The 22,530-nt window shown below is 37.2% G+C and overlaps 3 protein-coding genes across 3 annotated transcripts; 1 reads left to right on the top strand and 2 right to left on the bottom strand.

Annotated features, from left to right (window-relative positions):
• Nucleotides 1-2,113: 2,113 nt before the first annotated feature.
• LOC125187604 (L-type lectin-domain containing receptor kinase S.1-like) lies at nt 2,114-4,389 on the bottom strand. The gene has a single exon (XM_048084228.1). It carries the CDS (start codon nt 4,299-4,301, stop codon nt 2,298-2,300), a length of 2,004 nt encoding a protein of 667 aa, XP_047940185.1. The 5' UTR covers nt 4,302-4,389; the 3' UTR covers nt 2,114-2,297.
• A 10,893-nt stretch (nt 4,390-15,282) lies between these two features.
• LOC125190244 lies at nt 15,283-16,785 on the top strand. Its single transcript, XM_048087492.1, has 2 exons — nt 15,283-15,535; nt 15,654-16,785. Exons 1-2 carry the CDS (start codon nt 15,388-15,390, stop codon nt 16,097-16,099), a joined length of 594 nt encoding a protein of 197 aa, XP_047943449.1. The 5' UTR covers nt 15,283-15,387; the 3' UTR covers nt 16,100-16,785.
• Nucleotides 16,786-18,364: 1,579 nt separating this feature from the next.
• Nucleotides 18,365-20,288, bottom strand: LOC125190245. The gene is made up of 2 exons (XM_048087493.1): nt 20,107-20,288; nt 18,365-18,629 (listed from the first exon to the last, which is right to left on the bottom strand). The coding sequence occupies exons 1-2, from the start codon at nt 20,248-20,250 to the stop codon at nt 18,474-18,476; spliced, it is 300 nt and encodes a 99-aa protein (XP_047943450.1). The 5' UTR covers nt 20,251-20,288; the 3' UTR covers nt 18,365-18,473.
• Nucleotides 20,289-22,530: the final 2,242 nt, after the last annotated feature.

The raw sequence follows: 22,530 nt of genomic DNA, 5'->3' as shown, positions 1-22,530 counted from the left end.
TGAAATGTAGGAATACTTTGATAATATGGAGTATATGAAATACGATGAGGTTTTATTTAAAATTGAATAAGATATAATAATCAGGTAATTTGATAATATATATGTATATACGTTTAGTTGCATACTTTAAATATTTTTAATTATTATAGTTCATAAATTCATCGGATTTATTTTCTTTTATTATTAATTTATTTTTAGTAACCATTTTAGTAAGATATAATAAGATGATATTATGTTTTTTTTTTAAAATAAAAAATGATGTGGTAATTATACAGTTTATTACTCCAAGTTAATTCAAATTATTATGAGATTATAATTTTTTAGAATAAAATAATTAAAATAGAATATAACCTTAAATTATACTACTACATAAAATATAGAGTTAAGTATTTGTTTTGACAAATTAAAGTTACTTATTAATTTGCTAAGTAATTCAATCATCATCCTCGGCTAGCAGCTCATTGTGAATATAGGTGACTAATTTAAACTATCATCATTGTCATTATTATTTATGATAGGGGCGGAGCCAAGAATTTAGTTCAACAAGGACAAAAATAAATATATATAAAAAAGAAACTTAAAATTTAAAATGAGGCATTTATAAAGAATTTTTTTTTTTAAATTACATAACAAATTAGTATACATAAAATAAATTGAGGTGGGCAATTGCCCCCTACACACATCGAGTAGATCTGCCCCTGATTTATGAAAGTAATGTAAAAGTACTAAGCTTATGTAACTAATACTGTAGTATATGTCATTAGTAATAGTAACTAATAATATTTAGTTATGTGGAGTATAAAACAATAATAGCTCTTAATATTATATAGCACGTATCGATAATATTAAAATATAATGTGATAATATATAGTATCACAATTTATAAATTATTATTGACTTCAACTTTAGTATTGTATAATAATATACATTTTTTTTTAAAAATAAAATTTTAATCATAAATTAAAAAATCAGTGTAAAATAATTCACAAAGAATAAATCTAAAAAAGAAATGTTACAATCGGATTAGAGAAGTTAAATTATAAAAAAAACAACAATTAAATAGAGAGGGTAATAGTGTAAAGTTATTAGGGCATTAAATGAGATATTTAAATCATTAATATCTACGACATCTAAATTTACTAAAGTGCCATTTTATGGCCAGCCATAATGTGGCCGCATAGCATTACCCAAAAAAATATACTCTCTCCGTCCCCCAAATATTGTCCCACTTTAATCCGACACGGATTTTAAAAAATATAATGAAAGTGAGGGTTTAGTGGAATTGAAAATATTAGTGGAATATGGATCCTACTTTTATTTATTAATTTTATAATAAAATGTGAGTATGAATGAGTTAATGAAATATGGTTCCACTATCAAAAAAGTGAAATGAGATAAATTTTGTGGGACGTATAGAAATAAAAAAATGGTACAAATTTTCAGGGACGGATGAAGTAGCACGTTTGGAAAATTTTCGTTTGCTTCTTTTCATAATTTTATTTCTCTTATATACCTTCTCTATTATTATGAGGCTGATCAAATTATATTTAAAATCAAGTTTATTAAATTTATCCCTCCGTTCGAAGTTAAATGGAAAATGAATAAATAAATTCAACTTTTGATTATTCCTTTGTTTATGACTTCTCCTCAAGTTATGTGGAGATCGGATTTTGTAATTGAAAATGAAGCCCCCATTTTCTGAGTGGCGCGTCTAAATTGATGATTACTGACTAATTATAAGACTGAATAAAATAAGATAAAAAAAAAGGTAGAATAAGGGAAATAAGAAAAGAGAAAACACATAGCCTTCAATGCTTCAACTCCAAATTACATGAATCTCACTTTCTCTTCTTTTAATAGTCACCACTCATGTCTGTTTCTTCATGGCTTACTACTCATAGATGGTCCTAAATTATGGAATAATCAATCCAAGTAATTAATTATTCATAGTAAAATTAGCTCATTTTGTAGTTATAGTTCACATAGTACTCCGTATTTGTTTATTCTAACCGTTATGCGTAACAAACGTTGCAAGTTTTTTTTTTACAAACATGTAAAAAAAGCTTTAAACTTCTTTCTTCTCTCTTCACATGTAGCACTAAGACTCTCAACAAGAAAGAACTTAGACATTGCAGTTGCAACGTGTATCATAGTTCATAAGGAAATGTTACAAAGCACTTTGTACATGAATGGAAAATTTCCTAAGTATATGACACAACAACAATATCAAGAACCTTATACATTCAATTTACACAATAAAACAATATATTTACACATATCAAATACACAAACACCTTTTATTGAGGCAATAACACCTTTTCTTGCTCATTTGCATCTTCATCTTCATCTTCATCTCTATCGATCATGCTATGCTTCGGAGTCAATCCAAATAGCATATCCCTCGGTTCCATCTCCGTGCGCTCCCCCAACAACACGGCCGTCACCTCCTTCATAGTAGGCCTCCGTCCCGGATCAGGGTGGCAACACGACAGCCCAAGCTTCAACACGGCCTCCATCTCCCCCGCCCCGTACTCCCCCTCAATCCTCGCGTCCGCCACCTCCAATATCCTCCCCTCCAAGTACCTCCGCCTCACCCAGTCTATCAACAACTCGTCCTCGTCCCCATCCCCCACGCCCGTCTCAATAGGCCTCCGCCCACACGCCACCTCCAGCACCACGACCCCAAAGCTATAAACATCGCTGGCCGCAGTCGGGGACGCCAGCGTCGCCACCTCAGGCGCCAAGTACCCCAGCGTCCCCACCACCTGGGTCGTGCTAGGCACCTGCCCGTGCGTGTACAGCTTCGCCAGCCCAAAATCGCCCACCCTCCCGCGCAGGTCCCCGTCCAGCAGCACGTTGCTCGACTTGATGTCCCTGTGGACCACCACCTGGTCCCACCCGTGGTGAAGGTAGCTCAACCCCTCCGCCACGTCAGCAAGAACCAACCTCCTCCCCTCCCAACCCAACAACCTCCTCGGATTGTGAAAAATCCAATTGTTGAGGCTCCCATTAGGCATGAAGTCATAAACAAGCATGAGCTCATTCTTCTTCCTGCACCACCCTTTCAACTGCACTAGATTCTTGTGCTGCAGCCGCCCGATGCTCGAGATCTCGGCCATGAACTCTCGCAACCCCTGCTTCGAGTCATGGCTCACGCACTTGACCGCCATGTCCGCGTCATTGCCAGCCAATGTAGCCCGATAAACCCTCCCAAAGCCACCCGACCCGAGCAATTGTTCGCTCGAGAAGCCCTTCGTAGCCACGGTGAGCTCCTCGTAAGAGTATTTATGAGGCCAATACTCCATCTCCCAATCCTCAATGTCGTCATCCTCTTCATTAACGCTTACATTCTTTCTCCACCAAATCCAAGAAACAAGTAATGCCACCGCCACCACCGCCCCCACCGCGATCCCGGCAACCGCCCCTTCCGATAGCGAAGAGCCACCCGAATTCCCGGGGTGGAAAATTGGCAAAACGGTGGTGTTTATATCCTTAGCGATTCCTTCATCGCTGAAACTCCAAGCTAAGAGTCTCTGCACCTCAACCCACTCTGTTTTCGAGGCTGAAAACCCGACGAACATCTCCGCCGCGATGTAGTCCGCCACCGCCGGATTCTTGTAGCTGAGCAAAACCGTCGCCGGGCGGGGAACTCCGGCCGGCGCGATCGTGACGTTGATTTCGTTTCGCGGGCCGTCGAATTCGATCCAGGCGTGGACATTCTGCCCGCTCCTCATGTCAATTTCCACAAATTGGGAGCTGGAATCGTAATAGCCAGCTAGCTCCGTCGCCTCTGATAAAACGCTGTTCAGATCGATGCCGACGTGATTCCCGTTGACCTCGTTGAATTCGGTGTTCCTCCCGGTGTCGAATTCGACGGCGAGGAGGGGGGCGACGGTGCGGGGGGGAGAGGAGAAGACGCCGAAGTACTGGCCGGTGACGACGCGCGGCGGCGTGGTGGTGTTGGAGAGGACGAAGGCGAGGCCGAAGCCGGGGCTGTCGGGGATTTGGGGGAGAATCGAGAATACGAATTGGGTGGAGAACGACGTCGTTGTGGAGTTGGCGGGAAAATTGGGGGGTTTTCGGAAGGGGATTGGGAAGGGGAGGAAGGCGCGGGCGTTGGAGAGATCTTCGGAGTCGTTGGTGAAGCGGATGACGGGGGGGTCGATGCGGGCGTGGTCGACGAAGGTGAAGTTGGCGGCGGCGGAGGCGGGGAAGGAGTTGAAGATGAAGTCGAGGGCGGTGGATGGAGCTGCGGAGTAGAGGAGGAGGAGGAGAAGCGGTGTTGGTGGAATTGGGGACATTGTTGGGGATTTCGGCGAGTGTTGGTGTTGGATTTGTGGAATTTTAGGGAATTTTGGAGCTCCGACATGATGATGATATGATGATGATGATGATAATGATGATGATGGTTGCTGTTCTCGGACAGGAAGTTTGAATTTTGACGTGATGGAGAACGCGGACTTTTCACTTTGATTTTGCCGCAAAAAGAGTGGACTTTTTTTAGATCTTCGAGTTTTTTTAATTTTTAAATATACATAAAATTTAGCATTTGTTTTATTATTTTCTTAAAAATAATTGTTTTTTTTTCAAATTGAAGCTCAAATATTCGGCGGAAATGTTAGGGTGACAAAAATAACATTGTTTTAAAGAGAATAAGTATTTACTAGTATTTTAGTATGTAAACAGTATTAGAGTGATGAGTTTTCTTTAACATGTAAACATAATTAGTCGAGCACTTTGTTTCACAATATAAATTACTTTTTTGTATGTTTAATTAATTTAGTGATTTACTAGTCAAACCCTGGTTATCGGTTTTACGGTTTTAATGACGATTGCGAAATTTATATCTTTGACTCAATGGGAAAATATTAGAGTAATATTTAGATAAATTCTAGTGGTTGTATGTTAACGGAAGTCGCATTATTCTAATGCATGCCTTTATTATTAGACTTTATCAACCTTTAACTATTTAGTTTTTGGGAATAACGTTCAAACCATTTTATATGGCCCTTGAGATTTTATCAACCCTTTGTAATTGCAGGGAATTGGTGGTGTCCCTTCACAGGGGAAGTCATGCATAAATAAATAAATCAATCATGCATACAGATCTATTTGACTGATTATAAGATCAATTAATCACATGTTAAACAGAAAATTACATGTTAGAACACATATAATTTACAAACAAGGAATAAGAACCCTAATTCATGAATTCCTACGGTTTAGGATTACCGATCTGATTCTCCAAAGAATCGACGATTGCTTGCTCCATCTCCACGTGAAGATCTTCGTACTCAACCACGAATCTTCTAATATGTATCCTGAACTCAGATTATGACCTTTGGGTGGGCAAAGTTCATCAGAATCAAAAGGACTTGACTAGAGAAGAAGACAAAAATTCAGTTATGGAGAGAACTGAAAAATGGCGTTCAATCTCAGAGAGAGGAACGAAATTTTATTAAGAATTATTATTTGTCTTCTGTCTAAATCTCCTTTATATAGAGTTATAATGGGCCAGATTAAGGATCCATAGAGGTTGGACTTGGGTCAAACCTGTTGGACTTTTACTAATTAAATTGGGGCTAATATTATTTAATTGGACTAAGTATGCATTAATGAGGTTTAAATTTTGAAGAGGAAATCTACTAAGCTAAGGTCAAACATGTGTTTAGTACCACCAGCTTGATCTCAAAATCATGTTCAATCTCGACTTGTTTACTAGGAACAGAGGTAGGAACGAGTTTTTTTCGAGCCCAAACTCGAATGGCCACGAATACTCAGTTCATTCGGAACCTGACTATCTAAGTCATTACAGCGAGAACCACCATTTAAAATGTTTATCTTCCGTACCAAGCATTAATATATTATTTTAACATTAAACCACAAATTCTCGAATGGCCACAAATACTCAATTCATTTGGAACCTGACTATCTAAATCATTACAGCGAGAATCGCCATTTAAAATGTCTATATTCCGTACTAAGCACTAATATATTATTTTGACATTAAACCACAAATTCAAAGTGCTAAATAGCCAACCAATCACATTTTCATTTTCCTAAGGTTTGACTCTGAAAAATTAAATCATATAGTATACCACACTAATCTTTTGCAAACTACATTGGATATGCTGAAAAATGAAAAATGAAATTAGAGTTAAGTGTATTTGAAATAATGAAATGTCATAAAACGGTAAGCCCAAACTAAAAGCTGAAAAGGCCGAAGTTCCAGCCCAAATTGATCCAATTATGATGATGTTGTTAATATGTCATGGTTTTGGAAAAGAAGGAAATTGTGATTTGCCATAATTTGATTTAGTCGCTAGTGATTTCATAAAACATTAAATTCACTTTAAAATATAATTTTTCATATCACCATTATATCCTGCATGAAGTCAAATCATTACCTTTTAAAATAAATAAAAATAAATAATATTGTAAAATTTGGTGACCCATTTCGATAGTGTATTTATGTGGGTGTTTAATTAAGTTAAGTAAAAAGTAAATAAATTAAAAGATAAAATTATATCATTTTTGAGTGAGATATCCAAAAATTCATACTACTATTAGTTTGAAAATTTTATTAAAGTTTGCAAACATACCATAGCGAAATGTTGGAAAATATTGGACTAACTAGGCCTGCTTATTCGGCCGGTTCCGGTTCTACCCGATCCGATTGACCGGGTACCCGGTTGCAAAATCTCATGAATCTCGGAACCGGAATCGGATCCGGAACCGTCCGATTCCGGTTTGGAACCGACCGGGTAAGAACCGGCCGGTACCGGTTTCGAACCGGAACCGATTTGTAGTTTTAATTTTAATTTAAGTATACTAATTAACTAAAAGTTGTTTATTATTTACCTAATTTTAATCTGACACCAAACTAGATTTAACTTATATATAACAACAATTACATTATCTCCACTTAGTATCAAGAAATATGATTCTCACGTTAGCCCACGAGTTGTCTGTGATGTCAAACAAGAATTACGGTATATTCTTTCGCATGTTTCCTCAATTGGTAACCTCCACCTTGACTCCTCTAAGAGCTTTCATGATCTGTTAAAATTATTTTTGTTTAAAGAACTCAAAGTATAATGGTAAATAATGATCCAAACACATAAATTGGAAAATTATATTGTCAAACCAAGAGTAGCATTTATTTTAAGCAATATCAAAGTAGCAAAAGGAATACATTCAGTAATACTAAAGAATCAAAACCAACCTTGATAATAATAAATGAATTATTGTTAATTACTACTCCCTCCGTCCCGCTTTAGGAGTCCCGGTTGATCAATTTTGGACGTCCCGCTTTAAAAGTCCCGGTTGAGATACATTAATAAAAAATACTTACAAAGTGTTAAAAGTGGGTCCCAACATCCACTACAATTAATAAAAAAGTGTTAAAAGTGGATCCCAACATCCACTAAAACATTTATTTATTGGACACCCAATTAAAAGTGGATCCCAACATCCACTACAATATTTATTTGTTACACACTTAAACACTTTCTTAAAACATGTGCCCGACTCAACCGGGACTCCTAAAGTGGGACGGAGGGAGTACTGTACTTCAATTTTAGTAAAAAAATAAATAAATTAAATTTAATATATATTATTCGGTTCCGAGTAGAACCGGAACCGAAATTTATGAAAACATTAGAACCGGTACCCTGGAACCGGATTCTTCGGTTCCAGTTCTTCAATTACCCGATCGGTTCCGGTTCCGATTCCGGGTACCCAAGAACCCGAGAACCGGTTAAGCAGGCCTAGGACTAACTATCAATCATGATTAATTCATTTCAATTTGTAAAATTTGTAGGGAACAGCACACAAGAATCTTTACTTTATTGGAGCCACGTAAGGCTCTTTGTTCGTCTGTTTCATGATATACAATTATGATTGATAATATAGCACCTTTTTTAATGAAAAAAAATACGACAAGAATCTTAATTATGTTGTGCGCATAATCATACTCAGCATAATAAAATTGGGAATAATGTCGTAAATCTGGCTCACATTCCATGTACGTGTTGCTCGAGGACCACTAAAAATATTGATTAATTTCAATTAATCTCAATTAGTGAGATTTATTCTCTCTAATTGATTCTTTGCACATGAACGCAACATTTTCCATCATAGTGAGTTTTTTTAATGGGAGGAAATCAATCTCTGTTAGTGGTTTTGTTGGTCGAATCAATTATAGTTTAATACTCCATTTAATTTATTAAATCCATAAATAAATAGCAATAAAAAAATTTTATGAGTTGCAGTTACAAAATCATGCAAATCATAAGTATATGATTACTAGTAGTTTAGTAGCATAATTAATTCACCAAACAACATAATTTTCCAATGATTATTATATATACTTCCATCAGCGGCATATGGTAGTCATCTCTCCTAAATGAGTAATTATGTTAAGAAATGTGAATATTAAATAAGACAATTAGGAGTAATTAATATTTTGGAATATTAGTCCCTAATATTATGGAACTTTCAAAAAGTTAAGTTTTTTCCACGATCTTTAAAATTGACAAATAATATCACGAACTTTACCCGAGTTTGTTATTTCTCACCAACGAAAAAATTCCAGCTATATTAAGGTCATCCACAGTGGGACGGATGATGCGACGGACGATGCAACGTCCGTCGCATCGTCCGCACTGTGGCATCGCGGACGATGGGTTAACCATCGTCCGCGGACGAAGGCGGACGATGCTCATCGTTCGTCGCATCGTCCGCCACTGTGTCATTGCGGACGATGCGACGGATGATGCGACGCGTTTTTGATTTTTAATTTAATTTTATTTAATTTTCAAAACCTATATATATTCTCACTTTTTTTACTTTTTTCACTCTCAAATTCACACTACATATTCTACACTTCAAACAAAATGAATTCCGGAGATTACCCAAGTCCGAATAGTCCGATGTTCGGTGGTGCACGATGGTCGGGTATAGAACCCGACGACTACCGGCCATTCGACACCAACGCCCAGTACGATCCCGAGTTCAGCACGGACTCGTACGGGCTGTCAGACATGGAGCCTTCTCCGAACAGTACACCCGCCGTCGCCGCCGCTGCTCCTCGCGGCTGATCCGCAGCCGACGCCGCTCCATCCGGCGCCGCCGCGTCGTGCTCCGCCACCAAGAAGAGGCGGCCCAAGGCACGAGCCCAGAAGTTACCGCAAACGGCAGTGTGTGAAGAGTTCACCCCGGGAAGGACGAACTACGCCGCAGATGAATCCTTCGTCTTGACAAGATGTTGGATTGATGTGTCAGAGGATCCGGTGTTCGCCAACAACCAGAAGGTTACGGCATATTGGGAGCGCATCGCCGAAAAATACAACGAGACCAAGCCGCCCCACGCCTACAAGCGCCATAGGGAGCAACTACGCAAGCACTGTGATCAAATAAAGAAACAGGTCAATCTGTACGACAAGTGCGAGAGGGAGCAGGCCAGCGGCGAGAGTCTGTCGGATGTGCGCGACAAAGCGGTGAGATTGTACACGTCATTGTACGGCGATTTCAAGCACTATCAGTCCTGGACGATCTTGAAGGAGAAGCAAAAGTTCGTTGGTGGTATGATTCCACAATCGATAACGGCGAAGAAGAGGGCGTCGAAGCGCACCTTCGCTGATTATACAAGCAGCGAGAGCGGCGCATCTTCAATGGACCTCAACAATTCGGTGTTCGAGGATAAGAGTTCTGGCACTCCGATATCCTGGCGTCCCCCTGACATCAAGGTTGCCAAGGCCAAGGGCAAGGCGACCACATCCGTCGCAGCGCCGCCTGACCATGCCGCAAGCCCGGCCCCGAGCTCGACCCCGACCGAGACTTCGGCTGCGTCACATGCCTACACCGATTTGGTGGCCTCCTCCGACTACAGGATGTTGTTGGACACGCACAACGCCCTGATGCATGCGACCAACCCGGCTCAAATCGAAGACATCCAGCGGATGATCGATGGCCTCGGCCGCAGGTTGGGACTACTCTAGACGAGCCGGGGTTTAGTTTATATGTAGTGCACCTTTTTTTTTTCTTAATTTCTTAGTTTGTAACTTTTTTTTTTAATTTCTTATTTTGTAACTTTTCTTTTTAATTAAGTAAATGTAGGATCTGCCTTAATAATTGTGTTGTTTTTATTTATATATTTTGCTTGATATATTTGCATAAATTATATAAATACAAAATAGAAGTAAAATGCTTAGGGCGGGCTATAGTCCGCCCCATTGGGTGGAAGTGGCGGAGGATAAAATGCTGACGTGGCGGTGCATAGGGCGTCGCTTAGGGTGCGCTATAGTCCGTCCCACTGTGGATGCCCTAATGGATAGAAGATAAATTTTAGAGGGTGTATTTCAAGTAAACTATCCTCAAATATTGAAGAACTTGAATCTTTCGAAGTTGTTGTCGAGAAATTAGTAAAAAAAATATGTATCGTGATATTATTTGAGAAATAACAAACTCGAGTAAAGTTCGTGATATTATTTATCAATTTTAGAATTCGTGAAAAAAAATCAACTTTTTTTAAAATTATATGGTATTAGAAGCCAATATCCATAATTTTTTATAAATAAACTTTTCGATGGTATGTCATATTGTTGTACATAATGAAATTAAAGTTTTATAAATTCAAACAATTAATTGGAGTTGCCGTGTTGGCACACGAAGTATAAATCTCCTGCCTATTTTAGCGTGTATAAAATCGAGCAATTATTTGATGTAACTCATAATATGTTAATAATAATTTTTTAAATATTATACCAATATAGTACTATTAATACGAACTAACGAGACTGTACCTTGCAAAATGTTTACATGAATAACATAATATTTCTCATTTTAATATACTGCATAGTATTATTATATGGAAAATCAAAATGAGTTACTACTATATGAGTCCTATTTTATTATTGTTAAAATATAATTAGTTAGTGAGGAATAACGACAGACGAATGTAGGGCGGAAAGTCCCAAAATACGCCCACCTTAAAAAAAGGAAAAGGGCGGAGGCGGTTATAGTTGTGTCCAAATATGAATGGGTTTGGCGTGAACCGGCAACAGACATAGCAAACCTAACTCCACGTGTCGCTTCCATATGAGCGCGAATTTCTATGTCTTTGTAACTGACTCCACCTCTCTATTGCCACTAATCTCATCCTCAGTGGGCCATGTCAACACATGATTCTCTCTCACGCACAAACAATCTGATTTGTGGCTCGATTCGAAAGTTTCGTTTGGATTCGTTAAATAAGGTCATCCACAACCCCGTCTAAATATGGAGAGCTAAATATCACGGTTTGGTGTCATAACGAGTATCGGTGAGACGCACGCACATAACTGCTTATTGAAAGAATTTGTCGTATCATGTTAGAGCATCCGCAATGGTCGGTAGGCCAGCCATAGGCCAGCCATTCTCTCCTCTGCCACGTCAGCAACACTAAAAAAACCACCTGCCACGTCAGATTTAGGCCAGCCATAGGCCAGCCGCAATAAAAACAATTCAAAATATACTACATTTACGGAATTAAAATTACGATTAAAATACGGAATTAAATTTAGACACGTGTACGGGAAAATTCATTAATTGCATTTTAAAAAGTTACATAGATAAAAAAAAAAAGTACATGCATAATAAAGAAAAAAAACTATCGTCGTGCAGTCCTCCGTGCCCACAACTCTTCAATTATATCCTTTTGGAGTTGAATATGAGCATCCACTTGGCGCATGTTGGCAAATTCCTTGAGTCGGCCGGCTTCATCGAGGGGTACCCCCTGTCGTACACTAGGGGTGGCCGTTCGTGGCTTGGACCGGCTTCATCGTCATTGACCCAACTAGTCGGTTGTACGCCTTCGTCTTCGACGATCATGTTGTGCGGGGATAATGCAGGGCGTACATTATCTCGGAAACGCATCCGACATCCCACAAACGCGTTGGGCCCTTGATTGCCGCCCATCGAGCCGTGGAGCACACCAAATGCGCTCCACGTCCTTGCGCGCCGACTTCTGTCGTTGCGCAAAGTAGGCCTTCTTTTCATCACTTGTTTGTCGGATCGTCTTCACAAAAACCGCCGGCCACCGAGGTATATCCCATCCGCCAAGTAGTAGCCCATATCATGCGGTTGCCGTCGTTGGCCACAGAATGAGATTGCCTGGACCGACGCCCGGCACTTCTCGTTGAAGAGGGGAGACGAGTTCAGGACGTTGAGGTCGTTGTTCGACCCGGCTCTCCCCAATACGCATGCCGGATCCACGGCCGGTAATCAGCTACGGCCTTGAGGATTATCGGTGGGGTTCTTTGACTTGTAGCGGTCGTGTAGGCCCCCTTCCAGGCAATCGGACAGTTCTTCCACTCCCAATGCATACGAGTCTATGCTGCCTAACATCCCGGGGAACCCATACTTCTCCCCGTGCATACGCATCAGAATTCGGCAATCTTCGGGAGTGAGCTTGAGAAGTGCGCTCCTGTAAGTAAGTCACGCTTGCGGAGAACTCCTTGAGACATTTCGAGTGACGACTTTCACCGATGTGGAGGTCGCTGCATCCACGCATGCCCACGCACGCGCACTCAGGTAGAGCCAAGCTGCACGATTGCCGCCGTGCACTTTTGGATAGGGGTGTGGCCGGGTGTGCCATGCCGCATACGTGCCTGAAGCGGAAACACATATATTGACGCATCCAATGCCCTAACGTGCATGCATAAACACACTCCACTCACAGCATTCTGAAACGCCGCCGGAACATGTTGGCGGGAAACCGCGGGTACTACTGCAAAGTAGTCCTCGTACAGCCGCTGACGATGTGCGGCTACGTGGAGGGCGAGGTATCGCCTGGCTGTTCCACCATACGCATGTACCGCTCCATCCCGCGGTTCATGTAGGCCTCCATAGCCTCGTTCATCCTCCGTTCGTACTCCTCAGGATCCCCACCACTACCGCTACCGCTACCACCCGCGTGATCCATCGCTCGATGATGCTCTTGAACAGAAAGTTAGAGAGAGAGAAAACTCGTTAAAACAAGTGGTGCAAATGAAAATGAAACGAAAATCGCGTTTATATAGGTTTAAAAATAAAAAATAAAAAAAATCGGAAAACACCACTGGCCGATCGGGCCCCTGCAATGGCGGCTAGCCGATCGGCCAGCGGATCGGCTAGCGACGAGCGATCGGCCAGCCCACGCCGATGCGCTCGCCGATTTCGCGCTGGCTGGTCGCAATGGTTCGGCTAGCACGACGAATCGGCTAGCCGGTCGCTAGCCGACCATTGCGGATGCTCTTAGTCGAGACGTGCAAATATACGAGTCTGAATTCTAACACCCGTTATCGGATAGTTTTTCCTTATCCTTTTAGGTTATACTAGTATTTAATTGCATAAATTACTTTTTTCATCAAATTCAACGTAACACGTTTTTAAATAAAAAAGAATAAACTCTCCATTTTATTATATTTTTTACTTTATTTTTTACATTTAATATGAACATTAATAGGAGTACTGCATAAATATTTAGCACTGTAGAAGCCTTGAAAATACTGAAGCGATGAGTTAATGATATGATTTAGAGTGATTGAAATTTTAGTTATATAGTGTCATTCATGCTTGTAAAATAGTGTAATTTAAGTGATGAGTATTGGACACCATTGTTGAAGCCTAAATTTGAGTCAGTTCTAAGAAATTGCATAGTAATAATACTAGTATTAGTTTCTTCTTGAAAACAATGTTTCATTAGTTTAATACATTAATTAGGTTTACATTTTAGTGGATGGTGATGCTTGTACATGTTGAGGATGTGGACTGAAGATCCCAATATTTTAACGCAATATACTCATATGTTCTTTTTTATAAAAAATTACGACTATATATCGAAAATATTGCAATTAGATTTTTTAATTTAATCATTCAACAAATGGGATTTCATAATAGTGTGATTAGTGTCACCAAGGTTAACCAATTTGGTAAAATTATACGCGTACCTTTAGTTAACTGATTTATATGCAAATAATCATTTGGTGAATTATAATCTCACTATTGCTAAAGCTATCACTATTTTCATTAATTAAAATTATCTCATATGTTCACATGACTATCCATATTTGTTGTTTTACAAATTGAACACGGTGAGGAACCTAATATTTTTATAAAAATAAAATTTCCAAAATTAATAAAGATGGTCTTAATTTAATTTGCATTTTATGTTAACTATTTCCACAAATATTTTCAAAAGTAGATTTTTGATTCCGATACTTTTAGATTCTAATATTATTAGTATAATTTTAGTAAATTAGATTTATACTATATACTCCCTCCGTCCCACTTAAAATGCAACATTTGGAAATCGGCACGAGATTTTATGTAGTGTTGTTTTGTGAGTTAATGAAGAGAGAGTAAAGTAAGAGAGATGGAAAAGTAGAGATAGAGTTGTTTCCATTTTAGGAAACGTTTCATTTTTAATGGGACAACCAAAAAAGGAAAACGTTGCATTTTTAATGGGACAGATGGAGTATGAATTAGTATTATGATGTTGAAAAGATTACTATTGTGCTTGAAATATAAAAAGAATGTTACTACCTCCGTCCATAAAAATTCGTCCCGATTTTGATCGGACACGGGTTTTAAAAAATGTAATGGAAAGTGAGTTGAAAATGTTGGTGGATTGTGAGTCCTACTTTAATATATTAGTTTTATAATAAAATGTGAGTAAGAATGAGTTAGTGGAATATGAGGTCCACTACAAAAAATGGTAAAAGTGAAATGAAACAAATTTTGGGGGACGTGCGGAAATGAAAAAATGGGACAAATTTTCGTGGACGGAACTTTATTGATTAACAACATCCAACTAATTAACTGATATACTAAATTAAAAAAATTAATATTTTTTACTAGTATTAACTATGGATTGGTAAAATAATAGTAATTATACACTTAAATATGATTCTGATTTATAATTATTAAATTTAATAAAAACTCTCTTAATACATTATTAATTGAAAATATAATAATAATTATAATTAAGTATGATCCATAACAAATGGAGTATACTACTACTTAGGATTTTGCTTGATGCTAATTTTATTCTTACGCGTAAATATTACTCCTTTTCCCACAAATAGTTGAACACTACTTTTTCCTAAAGAGACCATCAATTAATAAAAGTTTGAAAAACCCACCAAATACGAATATTCGAATAATCTTTTGTTGAAATTCAACAAAGGAAGAATTCAAATTAACGAATAATTCCAATATTTAGGTCTCCAAAATTCTATAAATACCCCCACCGCTCTCATTCTCCGTTTCTTGAACGAAGCAACCATAGTCTTCTCTACACTTCCGCAGCTTTCCTCTCTACACGTTTTCTGGTTTCCTCTCTCTAAAACCTCCTTCCTCTCTACCATGACTCAGCCAGAAAACTCTACCAAAACACTCAAATTCCTCTACAGCTACGGCGGCAAAATCGTCCCCCGCCCTACCGACGGCAAACTCCGCTACACCGGCGGATCCACTCGCGTCCTCGCCGTCGATCGCTCCATTTCATACGCAGGTATTGAATCCAATTCCGTTTATCCTCCGATTACGATTCGCATTCTGATTTACCACGCATTGTTGATTTATTTCGATTCGCGAGAAATTGAGCGTTTTCCCCCAATTTTCACGTACAGAACTGTTGGTGAAATTCGTTGAATCGTGTGGATCTTCAATGATTTTGAAGTGCAAGCTACCGACGGAGGATCTAGACGTGTTAGTTTCGATCAAATCCGACGAAGAATTACGTATTGTGATCGAAGAGTACGAGAGAGTTTCGCCGGAATCGAAGATCCGAGCCGTTCTGTTTCCGTTGAAATCAGTGAAGAAAATCTCTCAACCGCCGTCTCCGGTATCCTGTTTCGATTTCCCCTCTGTTTCGAAGCCCTATGCGGCGGTTGCCGCGCACTTCCAAAGAAATCCGCCGCCGCGGTATCAGAAACCGACGGCGGCGTACCGGTATGCGTCTCCAGTCATCGGATATCCCGTCCCCACCGCCGCCGTCGCCGTGAATAACTACTGCCACGATGTGAGGAGTTTGAGGCATTTTCACAATGCGGCGAGAAGTATTTACACTCAATAGTTGTTGGAATGAAAAGAGGGGAAAAAGAAGAAGTTGTTTCTATTTTTTTTCTTGACGTGCTTCTTTTTTTTTTCTTTATTGAACATAAACGGGGAAGAAAAAAAAAACATATGAAATATACAAACAATTATTTTTTTTTCTGGTAATTTATTCTCAAAAATTAATTGTTTGTTTGATTCTAATTAGCCGCCGTTAATCGAAAACTCGATTATATCGCTAACGAATTTTCCGTCACCGCCGCTTCTTCGTATTCTCCGTCGTCGCGTGGTGTACACGCCCGATTCGTTACATAATAGGGCAAAATAGTTTTTACAACGGTTAATATGCTTTTTAATTTATTTTTACGAGTTTTAATTCATTGACTGATTTATTTAATTGATTTATATTGGCAGGTTTATTTTAAGGAAGGAGTTTCATGACTTTACCGTAAAAGCAACGGATTTGATGTGATTTTGGGACCTACAAGGCTGCAATACCATGTTTAGAATGTTACACCAATAATATTTAATAATAGAGTTAAGTCGGAGAATCGTATACAACAATAATTAATGGGGTTTTTTTATTTGAAATAAGGCAACTTGACCAGCTAATAATTTGAAGGACAACATAGTTGGGGTTGTTTCAGTGTAAATTACGTGTGTTTTAAAAGTTGTCTAAGAGGGAGTGAAAGGACATTTTAAGGGTAATTTGGCACTTCTTTATTAGATGATGAAATTTTCATTCATGAAATTATAATATACTACTCCTTCATGTTATGAACGAGAAAATGTGACAAGTGGCTTGGCATGTTATGAATGAGAGAATGTGACAAGTGGCTTGGCATGTTATGAATGAGAGAATGTGACAAGTGGCTTGATGTGATAAGAAAATTGGGGGATATGATCTAATATTTTTCTGTTATTATTCCTTTTATTTCCTTTCTTAGCTTTGAAGCTTAAGTATCAAATTATATAAAACTATAGTTCTTTTATTTGATTCATGTATTTTTTTCAATTATAGTAGTAGTATATTTTTATTATGAATTCGTTAGTGTCATTTTTGCACATATATATTTAATTGATGATAGCGTATTTTATTATTTGCAGTTCAAATAAATATATTGAATATTTTAGCATTTTAAATAAATGTATAAAATCGTAGGTTAATAAAATTATACTGAATTAAAAGTTCAAGTTGTGTCCTCATTTTTGTGACTGAAAATCTAGATAGTTCTAAATTTCTGGCTGAAAATGACTTAATAGATCTATATTTCTAATTAACCAATCGCTCTTTCCCCCTTTCTTTTTTCTTTGTTTGTCCTCAATTTATTTTCTTTAATGGAAAGACTCACAACTGCCCTCGAAATCCTGACCTTTTTGTAAACTTAAAGTTGAACTGAAATATTCTATTTATTTAAATGTTACTGATGCATGTCAACTAATATGAATATGGCACCTTCAAAACATAGTGTGTCCCACAATTTCTTTACTCCAAAAATTGGGGTTTAAAATCCAAGGATAGAGACAGATATTCAACAACTCTTTCAAGTATACAAATGCTCAACGCATAATATCGACAAAAAGAATACTAAATTCATATTTCTTGGGGAGAAAGAGTTTAGGACTAGTATTCACTATTGCTTTTCTTGAAAGTAATAAAGTGGAGCCGATGATAATGAGAGCAAGAAGCCAAATTCAAGTGGATTGTTAAAGGATATATACTATTAATTGCATTTTCCTATCAGTGGCTACCTACAATGTATCATGTTATTAATTAGCAGTGCAAACTATAAGTTAAGTTCATGAATTTTGGTGGTCACACATGGGATGTTCCAAGGTTCTTTCTCAATTTTTTGACTTACCCCATTTGTTTTATATTCTTCCCTCTTTTACACAATTCTATCCCTTCTGCGTTTTTTTGTCTTCAATGATAAGATCTAGGTGATAACTATATATTGAAGCATCAGGAGAAGCATTGTGGTTATCACCCAGATCCTGTCGTGGAAGAAGAGAAAAACTCGCAAAAGATAAAGGAAGACAAGACACTGCTACAAGATGAAATAAGAGATAGAGGCGTGCGAAAGAAATGAGAAGAAAGATGACAAAAATGGTATATTCATTCAAAGTAAAGACACAAGCATTTTCGTCTAAAATAAAACAAAAATTGAAATACATCCGCGTACGTTATTAGACCTTAAGACACGAACTTCAAACATGCAAATTTTTGTATAGAGACCGCAGATGTGTGTCACCTATCAACTTTTCAATGAGAGTGTGAGGATTGAAATTCAGAAACTATCAACAAATTGAGTCTTCAAATCTTTTCATGGTTCATTGCAACATACAAGTATAGTGGTTCATTGTAACATACAAACTCTCTCTCTCTAACACACACTTCAACCAGTCTCCTGCTCAAATTCATCACCTTCAGACTCTTCTGCATTGTCAGCATCATCATCATCAGCATCATTGTCAAAATCTTCTTTATCGTGATCAACTGTTGTTTTCCCAATTATGGTTAAGTTGCTATTTGTCTTTCTGATTTCATTGCACTGCAAAATTAGAAGGAACAACGGTTACTTATCTCTCAATATAAAGTTCACTTGGAAAATTGAAAATGAGATCAAGAAGCAGAAATGGTTACACCCTAAAACAATATCACAAGTATGGCAATCAATCAAGCAGCCAAATCTTCTTTAGCCCCAGCTCCAAGAATACTCTATTTAACATCCACCATTCTGTAATGCTTCTTCTACAAATGTTACAACTGATTCTGTAGCCATTACGACGTGAATGTCCAAGTCTTCCAAAACACGATAAAGATCTTAAGGTCAAGAATACTAACATCTACCATTATGTTGCATTCTAGATGTACTAGAATGCTTCTTCTATGAATGTTACAACTGAATTTGCAGCCATTAGGAGGTGTCTAAGGCTTCCGAACAGTTGTAAATTCTGAAGGGTCAAGTAAATCTACCATTTAGTCCTAGAGCTACTATATAATGCTTCTTCTACAAATGTTACAACTGATTCTGAAACCACTAGTAGGTGAGTGAATATTCAGAGGCTTTCAAATTCAAACTACTATAAAACTCAAGTATTAAGGTCAAGAATACTCATTCATCTACCATTCAGTCCTAGAGCTGATATATAATGCCCCTTCTACAAATGTTACAACTGATTCTGCAACCATTAGGAGGAGACTGTGTGTTTAAGGCTTCCAAACTACGATTAAGATCTTAAGGTAAAAAACGCTACCATCTACTATTTAGTAACATTCCAGAGATGCTAGCCTGCTACAATACTTCTTCTACGAATGTTGCAGCTGATTCTGCAACTGATGCTAGAAGGTATAAAAATCTTAAGGTCTTCTAACATCAAGCTTTTAGTCGTAGAGCTGCTAAGCGACGCCGCTGCTTCTATGATTGTTACAATCTATTCTGCAACTATTTCGAGCATATATTCAAAACGACGATAAAGATCTTAAAGTGCCAGGCAAATTAATCCATCACATTGATGCTGAGTGTTGAGCCAACTACAAAATTCTCATTCTTCACAGCTGCATATTTAATAGCTACTGCCTAACTAGGTGCCATAAGCTATCCTACAAATATATAATATGTTTCAACTTTTTCAGTACAGTGTTCATCACTCATCCACTATGAATCAAAGCCACATTTTTCCAATCTATTTGAATTAATTGTACTGGTATGATCGCCAACACTAAAAATTAAGTTGTATAATTAGCAAAAAAAATCAACTCTGAGCCAAAACCACAGAAAGACCAAAAAATGTCGATCAAGTTACCAATTTTCAACTATCTAATTCAAATGCCCTAATTTTTTTTAATATAAAAAATCGACTTTCGGAACCGCAGATAAGAAACAATCACTCTCTCTAGAAACAAAAATTGAAGAATAAACTGTTCGTATACACAAATCAGGGTTCCTAAATTTCCCAAAAATTAAAAATCTGAGCTCGTAACTAACAATTACGTGTGTAGTGTAGATGCGCAGATGAGAGATGGACCTTATCTTCGTATTCTGATTCTTCCATAGCGAGAAGGAGCTCGTCGTTGTGGGGCTGGGGCCACTGCGCCGGCAAAAGATACGACGTCGGAATAACCCTCGTCGACGATGGGAACTGAGTCATGAACGCAGGGTATTGCAGCATTTTTTATCTCTTTGCTCTTTGGTATCTTTAAAATTTGAAATTGGTTAATGAAAAGAGGTTTGAATGCTTTGCTTTTATTGAGTTCATAATAATTTTATTTCAATATTTAATTTTGAATTTTTAAAAATAGAATCATGAATGATTTTTCATTAAATATTCTCTAAGAGAATCACCAATTATTCTATACTTATTTTCATTATCATTTGAGTTATATGTAAACATAAACATTGTGATATTTTTTTCGTTCTTCTTTCTCATGTTAATGTACGAAATAGTTCAAGCTTAGTTCATTCTTGTCAATGAGTTATGAGATCTCTCGGAGGTTTTAGAACGAGAGATTTCAGAATAAGGGTTAATTTCGCTGACCTTTTGAAATGAGGGATTAATTTTGCCGACCTTTCGTAATTTGAGATCATGGCCTGCGTATTTTTTAGAATAAGGAATTTCTAATTTTTTCTCTTTTTTCTATTCTTTTTTAATATTATTTTCCTCCAGCCATTTATCAATTGTCTAAATCACCCCCCTCAAATATTTTAACTAATTTCTACAAAATGAGCGTCGTCTCTACTAAGATTTGTCTTAGTATTAATTTTTTTTTAATCTTTCTCCTATATAATAATATTTATAATATTTTAAACTTGATTACTTACACGTCTCTGTATATGAACTTTAGTCCCTCTGAATAATAATTTTTTTTTCAAGACAATTATCAATCACCATATACCATCTAGAAACATGCATTTACCATATACCATCCAGAAGAAGATAAGAAACATTCATACTCACCCTTGATAACATAACTTCTCCACTTCTTTTAGATATATACGTCGGACAAACAAAAAATATGTACTTATATTGTACTCAGGGACGGAACCAGAACTTTCAATAAGCCGGTGCTAAAATTAAAAAAATAAAGTATATATATATATATAGGGTCTTGTTAGGTTGAGATTATTTAGCTAAATTGAGAAATGAGATGCAATATGGGCCACTAATCCACAAGCTAAACAAAATGTCAACAAATACAACATTATGTCAACAAGGAGGTAAAATTGTAATTTCATAATTAAAAAAAGCGTGAAACATCCAAATTGTTTTCAAACCAGCTTCTGAAATTTCTCTAAAATCTCTCTTCAAAAATCTCAAATCTCGCTCATCTTCATACAATTCGAATCCCTTCAAATTCTGCAAAATCTCGCTGATATTCAAAATCTCGCTGCTATAAATGACGAATGAAGAGGAAAATCGGAAAGAATCGGTTTCAAAAATCAATTGAAGCTAAGAAACAGAAGTCAAAATCGGCGTTGCATGAAGCCAATTCTTCAGGTTAAGAAATTGATTCAAATTTTAAGTATATTGCTTTGATTTTGGTATTTTAATAAACATCTCGATTTCGTTTTTTATGAATTCGATACTTACTGAATTTTTTTGTTGATTTGCGATTGTAAAATCGGAAAAGATGGCAACGAGAAATGCTGCTGTAGAAAAAGGAATAGAAGAAGCTTCACCTTCCAGTTAAGTATTTGTTTAAATTTTTAAGATTATTGACATTCTATATCCTAGCTATTGACATAACTATAATAATATACTGTTGACAGTAGTATATGCTTGTTTGAATAAGTATTGACATATTGTATGCTTGTTAGAGCGACTGTAGAAAACATACAAATGTATGGTCTGTAGTAGTATGTCAACAACTATAGACATATAGTATGCTTGTTTCAATGGCTATTAGGATGGCTGTAGAAAACATATATATGGTTATAGAAGTATGTCAATAGCTATTGACATATTCTAAGCTTGTTTAAATAATAGTTGACATAGTAATATTTATATAAACAGAGTATACTTGCCATAAACTTTATAAGATAATCAACAGGTTATGTCAACTTTAACTGTTGACATAATAGTAATAATATAATTGTTCTAACTATATATGAGAAAATACCTTTTAATGACAGAGCATACTTAATGCCTGAAATTCTGTTAATTGTGCTTGGTATATCTAATGAAATAATTTTAGTAATATACACACACTTGATGTCAACAGAGTACACTTGTTATTGTCATGATACTTTGTATAATTGATATAGATTTATTATGTTTGATTTTAAACCAGTGAAACAGTAAGAACATCCAAGCGAAAAAAGAGTACCCCAAGATCTCAGAAAGAGTTAATTACTCGTTAACTAAAAAGCAAAAGAAAAGTAGTAGAGGATGGAAAACAGATTGTTATTGCTGAAAATCTATCTCAAAGACTTCTAGTGAAAAGGAAGCCGA

This window comes from Salvia hispanica, chromosome 5, assembly GCF_023119035.1.
Source record: "Salvia hispanica cultivar TCC Black 2014 chromosome 5, UniMelb_Shisp_WGS_1.0, whole genome shotgun sequence".
In the NCBI taxonomy this organism is placed as follows: Eukaryota; Viridiplantae; Streptophyta; class Magnoliopsida; order Lamiales; family Lamiaceae; genus Salvia; species Salvia hispanica.
This window is presented reverse-complemented; position numbering and strand designations above follow the sequence as displayed.